General features: G+C 39.9%; 1 protein-coding gene across 1 annotated transcript in view; it reads right to left on the bottom strand.

The window, feature by feature from the left end:
• IQUB (IQ motif and ubiquitin domain containing) overlaps positions 1–14,617 on the bottom strand; it is an 82,543-nt gene that overhangs the window by 42,564 nt on the left and 25,362 nt on the right. The window contains exon 8 of the mRNA XM_005679403.3: positions 7,383–7,593. Within this exon, the coding sequence (XP_005679460.2) occupies positions 7,383–7,593 (211 nt within the window). The remainder of the gene's footprint in view (positions 1–7,382; positions 7,594–14,617) is intronic.

Raw genomic sequence — 14,617 nt, 5'->3', positions numbered from 1 at the left:
GGAAATAACTGAGAATATTTACCTCATGGGATTATATGGATGTTCCCAAAAAGCAAATAAAAATTGAATGATATTAGTAAGCATATTTTACTTCCTAGTTTTACATTAGAAATTTTTGGTACTGGTAATAAATTTAAGCCACTAGAATATTATTTAAACTATTTTGCCAACCTCAAAAAGCAATATCCTGGTCAGTTAGATTAACTAGGTGAATCTATACCTATATATATGTTTTCAAATACTTTTATATCCATATATATTCAGATTTTACATTTTGTTTAAATTATTAGTATGACTTTAAAAAAAGAAACAACCCCCCCCCCAAAAAAAACCCAATGAGGCTAATTAGAACTATGAAAATAATGGATCTTATTTCCAATAGAATTCTCTATTAGATGAACAACCTCCATGTAAAGGTTAAAACATGGCATCAGAAAAATACTATAACTCAACTACCAATAAGGAACAGAAAAACACAGGAACCAGGAACAGCTATAAAAAGCTGATTTTATAACTGATTTGACAGTTTCTAGAACTATACACAGAAGACAATGAGAAAGATGAGAGAGTCTTCCTAGTCTCATAAAATATTTGCTCCCTGGGAATGATAAAAAAAGCAAACAAACAAAAAAATTGGAATCCTGCATTAGTTTGCTAGGGCTGTCATAACAAAGTACCACAGTCTGGGTGGCTTAAAGAACAGAAACTTATTTTCTCACAGTTCTGAGGGATAGGAGTTCAAGATCAAGGTGACGGCTAAATCAGTCTCTCCTGAGGGCCTCGCTCCCGGGTTCATAAACGGGCACCTTCTTCCAGTGTCTCCACACGGTCATCCCTCTGTGCAAACGTGTCCTTATGGCCTCTTCTTAAAGTCATACTGGATCCAGGTCCCATAGGACCCCGCTTTTTCTTCATTAGTTCTTTAAAGAACCTAGTTCCCAATATTGTCACATTCTGAGGACTGAAGATAGAGCTTCAACATTTGAATTTGAGGGGAACACAATGCAGCCCATAACAGATGTCAGTAACCTCCAGTATTCTCAAAGAAAAAGATATTAAAGCAACTGGTTCATTTGAAAGAATGCAATTATCTTCCCCGGTCTCAAGTTCAACTATAAAATGAAAGGGCAGTAATAAAATATAAAGTCCATACACATTCTAAAATTTCTGATATAGAATTAACTTGCTATTTTCAAGCAAGAAACAGCAGAATATACAATATTGTCCCCATCACTGGAAATCTCTATGCATTTGCTTTTAAATTTCTCATGACAAACTGGAACCCTGAATGGAAAGAACCAAGAAAGAGTCATATTGAATCCCAGGGTCAGATCTGTCAATGGATGGAGCCCATGAAGTCGCCAGAGGCTAGAAGTCAAGGGACCTTGAGATTAAGAGGTAATAATTAAAAAAGAGAACACCATTAGCACAAGTTCAAACAAAACAAAGGGTCACTTCAGTTCAGTTCAGTCGCTCAGCTGTGTCCAACTCTTTGCAACCCCATTGACTGCAGCACACCAGGCCTCCCTGTCCATCACCAACTCCCGGAGTTTACCCAAACTCATGTCCATTGAATCGGTAATGCCATCTAGCCATCTCATCCTCTGTTGTCCCCTTCTCCTCCTGCTCTCAATCATTCCCAGCATCATGGTCTTTTCAAATGAGTCAGCTCTTCGCAGCAGGTGGCCAAGGTATTGGAATTTCAGTTTCAACATCAGTCCTTCCAATGAACAATCAGGACTGATCTCCTTTAAGATGGACTGGGTGGATCCCTTGCAGTCCAAGGGACTCTCAAGAGTCTTCTCTAACACCACAGTTCAAAAGCATCAATTCTTCTGTGCTCAACTTTCTTCACAGTCCAACTCTCACATCCATACATGACTACTGGAAAAACCATAGCCTTGACTAGATGGACCTTTGTTGGCAAAGTAATGTCTCTGCTTCTTAATATGCTGTCTAGGTTGGTCATAACTTTTCTTCCAAGGAGTAAGTGTCTTTTAATTTCATGGCTGCAATCACCATCTGCAGTGATTTTGGAGCCCCCAAAAATGAAGTCATCCACTATTTCCACTGTTTCCCTATCTATTTGCCATGAAGTGATGGGACCTGATGCCATGATCTTCGTTTTCTGAATGTTGAGCTTTATGCCAACTTTTTCACTCTCCTCTTTCACTTTCATCAAAAGGCCCTTTAGTTCTTCACTTTCTGCCATAAGCGTGGAGTCATCTGAATATCTCAGGTAACGAATATTTTTCCCAGCAATCTTGATTCCAGCTTGTGCTACATCCAGCCCAATGTTTCTCATGACATACTCTGCATATAAGTTAAATAAGCACGGTGACAACATACAGCCTTGACGTACTGCTCTCCCTATTTGGAACCAGTCTGTTTTTCAAGGTCCAGTTCTAACTGTTGTTACCTGACCTGTATACAGATTTCTCAAGAGGCAGGTCAGATGGTCTGGTAGTCCCATCTCTTAAAGAATTTTCCACAGTTTGTTGTGATCCACATAGTCAAAGGCTTTAGCATAGTCAATAAAGCAGAAATAGATGTTTTTCTGGAACTCTCTTGCTTTTTTGATGATCCAGTGGATGCTGGCAATTTGATCTCTGGTTCCTGTGCCTTTTCTAAAACCAGCTAGAACATCTGGAAGTTCACAGTTCACCTATTGCTGAAGCCTGGCTTGGAGAATTTTGTGCATGACTTTACTAGCGTGTGAGATGAGTGCAATTGTGCGGTAGTTTGAGCATTCTTTGGCATTGCCTTTCTTTGGGACTGGAATGAAAACTGACCTTTTCCAGTCCTGTGGCCACTTCTGAGGCCAAATTTTCCAAATTTGCTGGCGTGTTGAGTCCAGCACTTTCACAGCATCATCTTTCAGGATTTGAAATAGTTCAAATGGAATGCCATCACCTCCACTAGCTTTGCTCATAGTGATGCTTTCTAAGGTCCACTTGACTTCACATTCCAGGATGACTGGTTCTAGGTGAGTGATCACACCATCATGATTATCTGGGTCGTGAAGATCTTTTTTGTACAGTTCTTCTGTGTATTCTTGCCACCTCTTAATATCTTCTGCTTCTGTTAAGTCCATATCATTTCTGTCCTTTATCGAGCCCATCCTTGCATGAAATGTTCCCTTGGTATCTCTAATTTTCTGAAGAGATCTCTAGCCTTTCCCATTCTGTTGTTTTCCTCTTTTTCTTTGCATTGATCGCTGAGGAAGGTTTTCTTATCTCTCCTTGCTATTCTTTGGAACTCTGCATTCAGATGCTTATATCTTTCCATTTTCCTTTGCTTTTTGCTTCTCTTCTTTTCACAGCTATTTGTAAGTCCTCCTCAGACAGCCATTTTGCTTTTTTGCATTTCTGTTCCATGGGGATGGTCTTGATCCCTGTCTCCTGTACAATGTCATGAACCTCCGTCCATAGTTCATCAGGCACTCTATCTATCAGATCTAGTCCCTTAGATCTATTTCTCACTTCCATTGTATAATCATAAGGGATTTGATTTAGGTCATACCTGAATGGTCTAGTGGTTTTCCCCACTTTCTTCTATTTCAGTCTGAATTTGGCAATAAGGAGTTCATGATCTGGGCCACAGTCAGTTCCCGGTCTTGTTTTCGCTGACTGTATAGAGCTTCTTCATCTCTGGTTGCAAATAATATCATCAGTCTGATTTCGGTGCTGGCCATCTGGTGATGTCCATGTGTAGAGTTTTCTCTTGTGTTGTTGGGAGACGGTGTCTGCTATGACCAGTGTGTTCTCTTGGCAAAACTCTATTAGCCTTTTCCCTGCTTCATTCCGCATTCCAAGGCCAAATCTGCCTGTTGCTCCAGGTGTTTCTTGACTCCTACTTTTGCATTCCAGTCCCCTATAATGAAAAGGACATCTTTTGGGGGTGTTAATTCTAAAAGGCCTGGTAGGTCTTAATAGAACCATTCAACTTCAGCTTCTTCAGCATTACTGGTTGGGGCATAGACTTGGATTACCCTGATACTGAATGGTTTGCCTTGGAAATGAACAGAGACCATTCTGTCGTTTTGAGATTGCATCCAAGTACTGCATTTCAGACTCCTTTGTTGACTATGATGGCTACTCCATTTCTTCTAAGGGATTTCTGTCCACAGTAGTAAATATAATGGTCATCTGAGTTAATTCACCCATTCCAGTCCATTTTAGTTCACGGATTCATAGAATGTCGATGTTCACTCTTGCCATCTTCTGTTTGACCACTTCCAATTTGCTTTGATTCATGGACCTAACATTCCAGGTTCCTATGCAATATTGCTCTTTACAGCATCGGACCTTGCTTCTATCACCAAAGGGTAGAACAGTCAATTCAACAAACATTGCCTAGACCTAATGAGCAAGGTCCTGTCTGGTGCCCTAAAGTACGGACATGAACAGTTAAGAGAACAGTATGTACAGAGTCACAGGGCAAGGAAAAGATCTCTGAGCACAAGCCATGCTGTTAATATCCTCAGGCTGATATCTACAGGTCATCTACTGTTACTGAGATAACAGTAAGTTTAGATAACAAAAGAAGTCACCCTCAACATACTGCTATATATGTATAAAAAAAAAGACATAAAAATCAAATGTTGCCCTAAGATAGTCTTGTCTTTGATATAGCATATTAACTTACATAGTTAAAATCATTCTCCTAAATTGACTTATTTTGCTTTTATTACTGAGGAACAGGTTATCTGGAGAAAAAGTTAAACTTTGATATCAGTTTTACAAAACTATGCAATTGTTACTATGAACCACAAGAGGGCAACAGTTTCAAAGACCAGAGTAAAGAATATAGAATGAAAATTATTATTATAAATTAGTTTGTGAACCAGAATTTTAATTCCCCCCAAAAGCAGAACTTTAACAATATTATCCTTGAAGTTCTTATTCAGAATTTTAGGCCTAGAAGAAAACTAAAAGATGTCTCTTCTTGTGTAAGAAATTCCATTTTCATTTTCTTCCATATAAATCATCTAAGTCGTGTCCAACTCTTGCAACCCCATAGACTATAGCCCGCCAGGCTCCTCTATCCATGGGATTCTCCAGGCAAGAATGCTGGAGAGGGTTGCAATTTTAGCCATACATATAAAATATCTCTGTTCTTCTTTAATTTAGAAAATTTATGTAAAATTATTTACTGTATAACAGTAACTTACAGATGCATATATCTTTGTATTTTTTAAGTACTCTCATAAATGTAATATTTTGTATTTTTCACTTATAAAGCCCTCTGAAGTAGATACGCCAGAAATTATTAAGTCCTTTTATAGATAAAGAAACTGAGGCTTAGTAGTAAGGAGTAACTTGTCCAAGTAAATACCATTAATAAGTAGAAATGGTAGAATCTCATTAAGCATATTTTCCACTAGTTTACACAGTTGCCTGTTAACCAAACAAGATAACAATGATACCTTTTGGTCTATCCTTATAAATTTAGAATATTATTTGAATAGAGCCCTGCTATAATACAACTTTACTTTTATACTTGTCAATAAGACCTTTCACAGACAACTTGCAAGCAGTGCTCACTATTTAACTATTAACACTAAGAAACAAACTTTGCTTTCATCTGAGAGAAGATGGAAATAGAAGTGACATTTAAAATAAAGCAGTATTTGCAGAGGTCAGTGATTAGGAGAAAGGGAAAGCAGACACAGAAACCTCAGGAGCAAGTTTAACTGTTACCTCCAAATACTGCCACATTCCCAAAGCCATTCAATTTTGCATGTTATAAAAGAGACAGATGTATTAATACTATTGCTTTGTTAAACCTGGTGTTTAATTGTTTCATCTTCAGGAAACAGCACAGTATCATAGGGCTACTTAAATAGACTCAACATCTGACACCTAAAATTGTATTCGATTAGAAAGGAAAGGATGACATGAGTAACAGAACACGAAATGACATCCACACACACACAGTATATAAAGAAACAAAGTGACAGTATGAAAAGCTGCTTGAAGTTAGTGTTATGAGCAATTACAGAGATGTCAAAGACTATTATTTCTTTGGATAAAAAGGTTGTGTTCAACTAAAAAAAAAAACAAAACCTGTGGCTATTTTTAATTTTTTAAATTCTTATCTGTTATCCCAAGAGCGCAACTTTACTTTCTAGTATCTAAGGTAATAAATAACTCTTCTGGTTACTTCCACTTTAGAGGTACTGCTGGGAAAGGAGAAGCTAGAGACAGCTGAATTGCTACATCCTTGTGTTCCCCCTCGTTCATTCATTTAATCATTCTACCAATATTTGTTGAGGTAAGTACAAAAAAAGAGATCATCCAAAAAATAAATGAGTCATTTGCTTATGGAGCTGACAATCCAGTGGTAAATATTAACATTAAAAATGTATTGTTACCAATTGTGGTATTATAAAGTAAAATTGGGGGTGCAGTGAGACCCATGATATAATAATTTGGATATCCAAGATGCATTGTCTGTCACAGAAGCCTTTGTGTAGGTGACATTTAGGATGAGATTAGAAGCTGGGCACTGAGAAAAGGCTTCAAGAAAAATAGTGTATCCTGCCGAAAGTAAGGAGTGATTGGCTTGTACAAATAACTAAGGCTTTTTAACTGTGTCAATGACTAGCACACATCCTGTGGAAGAAACAAGCCATAAAAATGCAACGTGCAGAGAATACATGTGTGTGTGTGTGTGTGTGTGTGTGTGCGTGTGTGCTGAGTCACTTTGGTTGTGTCCGACTCTCTGCGACCTTATGGACTATTACCCGCCAGGCTCCTCAGTCCATGGGATTCTCCAGGCAAGAATACTGGAGTGGGTTGTCATGCCCTCCTCCAGGACTTCTTCACATCACAGGAATCAAACCCGTGTCTCTTACATCTCCTTCATTGCAGGTAGTTTCCTTACTGTTACTGCCACCTAGGAAGTCCTATGTATGTGTATACACACACATATATTAATATTTATAATCATTGTAGAGGGGAATAGAAAAGGTATCTCCTCTAAAGAGGAGAATCAGAGGCAGGATGCTGGACTGAGGGGTTCAAGACAGTCCAACTCTGAGTTCACAGATTTCTAAGACCATTAAGACAATCAGACAGGACAATACTTTCTATCTCACAGGGATAAGGATCAAATGAGATAATACACTAAAACTGAATAGTTTATCTATCTAAACTGAATAGTTTATTTACCTGTTGTTAATATAAAAGCATTTTCAATTTTACTCTGGCCTTAATTCCTGTCCCAAATCTAAGACACTATTCATATTTTAAAATTTTCTAGTCCAGATTCCCCAGACAACTTCTTAAAATAACAAGGTCTTCCTTTTGTCTTTAGTAAACTTGTTTTCCCTACTAATGAAAAATTAATATTTTATGCAAAGACTATTTCAAACTTACGTTCTAGTGCATTATAAAGAAGTTCAAAATCTTCTTTTGTTTGAGGATTATGCCTCCGGTAATAATCCAGTTTCATCCACTCTTCTTTTTCTCTTATCTTCCTGTGTTCTTCCTCTGCTTCCCACTGCAACCTGAACATTTTCTGTCTTCTTAAATCCTCTACCACAACTTTAGCGTGCCATCGTCTGTAGTAAGTCTGTATCACAATTATCTACAGTTAAATTAAAGAAAATAAAATATGGTCAACCTTATTAGACAAGGAAAAGAAACAATGATTATTTCTATAGCAATTCAACAAGTACTAAAAAATACTGAGTGTCTAGCTTTAGCTCTATGCCATAAATTCTCACATACGTTCTAACAGAAATACAACAGCTATCTGACTGTGAAATCTAGTAGCAGGTATACCTTCATCAGTTCAGTTCAGTTGCTCAGTCGTGTCCGACTCTTTGCGACCCCATGAATAGCAGCACGCCAGGCCTCCCTGTCCATCACCATCACCCAGAGTTCACTCAGACTCACATCCATCGAGTCCATGATGCCATCCAGCCATCTCATCCTCTGTCGTCCCCTTCTCCTCCTGCCCCCAATCCCTCCCAGCATCAGGGTCTTTTCCAGTGAGTCAACTCTTTGCATGAGGTGCCCAAAGTACTGGAGCTTCAGCTTTAGAATCATTCCTTCCAAAGAAATCCCAGGGTTGATCTCCTTCAGAATGCACTGGTTGGATCTCTTGCAGTCCAAGGGACTCTCAAGAGTCCTCTCCAACACCACAGTTCAAAAGCATCAATTCTTCGGCGCTCAGCCTTCTTCACAGTCCGACTCTCACATCCATACATGACCATAGGAAAAACCATAGCCTTGACTAGATGGACCTTAGTCGGCAAAGTAATGTCTCTGCTTTTGAATATACTATCTAGGTTGGTCATAACTTTTCTTCCAAGGAGTAAGCGTTTTTTTAATTTCATGGCTGCAGTCACCATCTGCAGTGATTTTGGAGCCCCCTGAAAATAAAGTCTGACACAGTTTCCACTGGTTCCCCATCTATTTCCCATGAAGTGATGGGACCAGATGCCATGATCTTCGTTTTCTGAATATTGAGTTTTAAGCCAACTTTTTCGCTCTCCTCTTTCACTTTCATCAAGAGGCTTTTGAGCTCCTCTTCACTTTCTGCCATAAGGGTGGTGTCATCTGCATATCTGAGGTTATTGATATTTCTCCCGGCAATCTTGATTCCAGCTTGTGTTTCTTCCAGTCCAGCGTTTCTCATGATGTACTCTTCATATAAGTTAAATAAGCAGGGTGACAATATACAGCCTTGACGTACTCCTTTTCCTATTTGGAACCAGTCTGTTGTTCCATGTCCAGTTCTAACTGTTGCTTCCTGACCTGCATATAGGTTTCTCAAGAGGCAGGTTAGGTGGTCTGGTATTCCCATCTCTTTCAGAATTTTCCAGTTTATATACCTTCATAGGAGACAGTTAGTATGATGTTAAGAGCACAGACTCCGGAATAAAAATTAGTTTAAATCTTCCCTCTTCCTACTACTCACTAGTTAGTTAATTTTTGGTAAGTTACCTGCCATCTCGGATTTAGTACCCTCATCTGCAAAACAGTGATAATAACAGTATTGTGCACATAAGTGCTTAGCTCAAGCCTGGTACACCACAGGTCCTCAATAAATACTACTCTTGTTATGAATATTAATTTATCTCTACTTTTTCTTGTCATTAGCTTAGGCTCATATCTTTTAAAAATGGTGCAGTCCTAAAGGAAATCAATTCTGAATCTTCACTGGAAGGACTGATGCTGAAGCTGAAACTCCAATACTTTGGCCACCTGATGCAAAGAACTGACTCATTGGAAAAGACCCTGATGCTGGGAAAGATTGAAGTCAGGAGGAGAAGGGGATGACAGAAGACAAGATCATTGGATGGCATCACCAACTCAATGGACATGAGTTTGAGCAAGCTCTGGAAGATGGTGAAGGACAGGAAGACCTGGTGTGCCACAGTCCATGGGGTCACAGAGTCAGACATGACTGAGCAACTGAACAACAAGCACGTAGTAGGGCTTCCTAGGTGGCGCTAGTGGTAAAGAAACCACCTGTCAGTACAGGAGACATGGGAGACATGCGTTCAATCCCTGGGTCAGGAAGATCCCCTGGGGAGGGCAGGACAACCCACTCCAGTATTCTTGCCTGGAGAATCCCATAGACAGAGGAGCCTGGCGAGCTACAGTCCATGTGGTTGCAAAGAGTCAGACACAACTGAAGTGACTTAGCACGCAGCCACACAGCACATAAGTTACACTTGGTGGAAACACCAAAGCAAACATGTATTTATTAAATTGTGAGAAAAATATATATGTCTGGAGATACAGTATAGTACTAGAGTCTAAAAAAGCTTGTGACATAAGTGAGAGAGTTTTTGTTTTTTACTTACTAAGTTTGCCAACTAAGGTCCATCTAGTCAAGGCTATGGTTTTTCCAGTGGTCATGTATGGATGTGAGAGTTGGACTGTGAAGAAGGCTGAGCACCGAAGAATTGATGCTTTTGAACTGTGGTGTTGGAGAAGACTCTTGAGAGTCCCTTGGACTACAAGAAGATCCAACCAGTCCATTCTGAAGGAGATCAGCCTTGGGATTTCTTTGGAGGGAATGATTCTAAAGCTGAAACTCCAGTACTTTGGCCACCTCATGCAAAGAGTTGACTCATTGGAAAAGACTCTGATGCTGGGAGGGATTGGGGGCAGGAGGAGAAGGGGTCGACAGAGGATGAGATGGCTGGATGGCATCACCGACTCGATGGACGTGAGTCTGAGTGAACTCCGGGAGTTGGTGATGGACAGGGAGGCCTGGCATGCTGAGATTCATGAGGTCACAAAGAGTCGGACAGCAACTGAACTGAACTGAAACTCATTTTAAAAAAGGTAAAATATAGAGAGGTTAGATAAAGATTGAGAGTAGAGAATAGGCTTGACACATCCTTTCCCCTCATCCTAATCCCTAATAATTACATAAAAATTATAGGAGCAGAAATAAGTAAAGACACTGGATCATACTGAAGGAGTCCTCCAACAGAACAGAAACTGTGAAAAAAATCCCTTTAAGAAAGGAGACAAGTGGAATAAATTGAAGAAGGAATTAGTGTTATGGCTCTTTCAGAATTTTTCTAGCAGGATTTCCACTCTGTACTGGAAAATCCGCCATGGAGAGAAAACACTGAAGGAATCTACAGCCTAATTATGTACCGGAGAGGCTAGCTAGAAAACGCAGAAGTGTCTCTAAGATGTTTCAGTCCCAGAATTGGTGGATCCTGTGACGAGAAGGGGCCTTAGGGTAACTAAAAAGATGACTGCTTGATAAATGCAAAAGAGACAGGCTCCTCTAAAGCAACTCAGACAGAGATCACCGGAGGTATTTGCCTCTAAGTTAGTAAGAGTGGGCTTTCCTGGTGCTTCGGATGGTAAAGACTCTACCTGCAATGAAGGAGACGTGAGTTCATTCCCTGAGTCTGGAAGATCGTCTGGTGAAGGGAATGGCAACCCACTCCAGTATTCTTGAGAATCCCATGGACAGAGGAGCCTGGTGGGCTACAGTCCATGGGGTTGCAAGAGTTGAACACGACCAAGTGACTAGCACACACAAGAGTGGTTAGGGTCCCAGAAGGCTGGTGACAGCCAGGATGAATACAAGCCTCCTCTCCAGAAAACTAGATGCCATCCAGAATTAAGCCTTGCCCATCCCCTAAAGCCACTGGGGTTAGTTAGGCTACAATAAAGAAATATGTTATAACACACTGGACATCAGGAATTTCAAATACTCTGGAGTACACCTCCAAGAATAGACAAAGATTTGAGAGGAAACAACAATATAAAAGGTTCTTCATTTAATGTAGAAGAAATTACATTTATGTGGAAGAGAATCACTAAAACGAAGGTTCTCAAAGTATGGTGATCAGAGTACCAGCAGCAGCAGCAACTGGAAAATTGTTAGAAACGAAAATTCTCAGGCCTTACCCCAGAGTTACTTAATTGGAAACTCTGGGGTAGGCATGGATTCTGTATATTCACACATTTTCCAGATGTTCTGATGCCTGCCAAAGGCTTAGAACCATTCTTAAAGAGAAAAATGAAACAAAAAACAAGACCAAACTAGACAGGGTTAACATGTTCAGAGGGAAAGAAAAGGCCACTGAATCACACAACGGAAGCAACAAAAGACTGTGACCAAAGTTTACTTTTTGAAATTAAAAAAAAAAAAATCAGTATTGTGGGTTTAGCTTGGGGGCTATTAAACTTATTGAACTCATTAAAAATACTAAGACCCAGTTGTTTAAACAACAGTTTTTCCCTTCTCATGTGATAATCTAGGGATTGGGCCTGGATTGGCAATCAGTTTAGGGCTAGTAGGAAGCTCTGTGTTAATATTACAGGTGGCTTCCTCCTTGCATATCTTAGGGGTTGGTCAATTTATCATCATCTTCTAGCCTGTCGAAAGGGAAAAAAGACAAAAGAACTGCAACCCAATCACTTCAAGAGCAGTATCCAGAGTGGGCACACGTCATTTCCACTCCCATTTCTTTCCCCAGGCCTCACCAACATAGAAAAGAGGTTGTAAAATGTAGTTTTCAACGTTATAGCCTCTTCTGTGCTGTGCTGTGCTCAGTCGTGTCCAATCCTTTGTGACCCCATGGACTACAGCCTGCCAGGCTCCTCTGTCCATTGCAGTCTCCAGGAAAGAATATTGGAGTGGGTTGCCATTTCCTCCTCCAGAGGAGCTTCCCAACCCAGCAACTGAATCTGCGTATCTTGTGTCTCCAACACTGGCAGGTGGGTTCTTTATCACTAGCGTCACATGGGAAGCCTGTTCTAGTTTCATGCCCAGCTAAAGATTTACTACAATGAGAAGAATAAGTATCAGCCAATAATTATTAATAGAAGTTTATTCTGCTAATCTGCAGAATATGTGGAGTCTAAGAGGGCAGCCTTTTGATGAAAGTGAAAGAGGAGAGTGAAAAAGTTGGCTTAAAGCTCAACATTCAGAAAACAAAGATCATGGCATCTGGTCCATCAGAAATAGATGGGGAAACGGTGGAAACAGTGTCAGACTTTATTTTGGGGGCTCCAAAATCACTGCAGATGGTGATTGCAGCCATGAAATTAAAAGACACTTATTCCTTGGAAGGAAAGTTATGACCAACCTAGATAGCATATTGAAAAGCAGAGACATTACTTTGCCAACAAAGGTCTGTCTAGTCAAGGCTATGGTTTTTCCAGTGGTCATGTATGGATGTGAGAGTTGGACTGTGAAGAAAGCTAAGCACTGAAGAATTGATGCTTTTGAACTGTGGTATTGGAGAAGACTCTTCAGAGTCCCTTGGACTGCAAGGAGATCCAACCAGTCCATCCTAAAGGAGATCAGCCCTGGGTGTTCTTTGGAAGGGATGATGCTAAAGCTGAAACTCCAGTACTGTGGCCACCTCATGCGAAGAGTTGACTCATTGGAAAAGACCCTGATGCTGGGAGGGATTGGGGGCAGGAGGAAAAGGGGACGACAGAGGAAGAGATGGCCGGATGGCATCATTGGCTCAATGGACGTGAGTTTGAATGAACTCCAGGAGTGGGTGATGGACAGGGAGGCCTGGTGTGCTGCAATTCATGGGGTCTCAAAGAGTCGGACACAACTGAGCGACTGAACTGAACTAAACTAAAGAGGGAATCAGTAAGCAAGAAACTTAGGCAAGAAAATCTTTTAGAACACAGGGTGAAAGGTTGTAAAAATTAGAAAGAATGGAAGAAAATCGAGAAACATGGAAGATAAATGCAGACACACCAAAATATGTCTGATACAGGTTTCAGACAGAATGAGGAAAGTTGGATTAGAGAAATAGTTCAAAATATAATGGAAGAACATTTCACCAAACTAAAGAGAGACTCAGACAGAAAGGAACCATCACCACATCTAAAGTACATCACAATAAGATTAGTTCATGCTCATTCAGTCATATCCATCCAACTCTTTGCAACCCCATGGACTGTAGCCCGCCAAGCTCCTCTGTCCGTGGGATTCTTCAGGCAAGAATACTTGAATGGGTTGCCATTTCCTTTTCCGGGGGTTCTTCCTAACCCAGGAATCAAACCTGTGTCTCCTGCATCATAGGCGAATACTTTACCCACTGAGCCATTGGGGAGGCCTACAGATTAAAATCCTAAAAGCTTCCACAAAGAGGAAACAAAGAACTGAGAATCCCATTTACATCAGATACACTATCTTTGTACCTGTTTTAATAAAAAACTGCTACAAAGGTATAAAAGAAAATAATTCTGAAAATAAGTTTGAATCTAACCTACTATACCCACTCAAACTAAAACCCAAAATGAGGTTGATTCAATAGGACTTACATGGTTCACCTCAAATGCATAATAATCTCTGAAACAATTACTAGAAAATATGCACTAAGAAGAACAATAAATTGAAGATGAAAATTTAAAGAAGTGAACAAAAACTTTCAAAAAAGGTTTTAGGCTATAACCTTTATTATTTGAAAAAATCATATATAATATCAATGTAAATATATAAGAATAATCAAGTCATAATTATATTGTAAATTATAATGATATATATACAATTGTAATTCCAATATCAAATCCTCACTGAATGGAAGAGTGAAGGAGAAGGATAAAGAAATGAAAAAAAGCCAGCTAGGGTCCTTGACTTATTCATGGAAAAAAATATACAGCCTGATTAAATATGCATCTGGTATAAAAAATTGGGGCTTCCCTGGTGGCTCAGATGGTAAAGAATCTGCCTGTAATACAGGAGACCTGGGTTTGATCCTGTGTTGGGAAGATCCCCTGGAGAAGGGAATGGCTACCCACTCCAGTATTCTTGCCTGGAGAATTTCATGGACAGAGGACCCAGGCAGGCTATGGTCCATGGGGTCGCAAAGAGTTGGACACGACTGATCAACCGACACTTTCACTTTTCACAAAAATTTTAGGTGCATTAAAATCCAAAGCCTGAAAACATTAGAGAACTCTTGAATTCAGGGAACATTAAGCAATAGGAGCTCATCAAATGCCTTCATACCTACACTGAAACCAAGCTCCACCCAAGGGCCAACAAGTTCCAAAACAAGACATACCACGCAAATTCTCCAGCAACACAGGAACACTCCCCTGAGCTTCAATATACAGGCAGCTCAAAATTATTCCAAAACCTTTGATGTCTCATA

The sequence above is a fragment of the Capra hircus genome, chromosome 4 (genome assembly GCF_001704415.2).
Source record: "Capra hircus breed San Clemente chromosome 4, ASM170441v1, whole genome shotgun sequence".
In the NCBI taxonomy this organism is placed as follows: domain Eukaryota; kingdom Metazoa; phylum Chordata; class Mammalia; order Artiodactyla; family Bovidae; genus Capra; species Capra hircus.
Note: the sequence above shows the minus strand (reverse complement) of the source record. Positions and strands in the feature narration are given on the sequence as shown.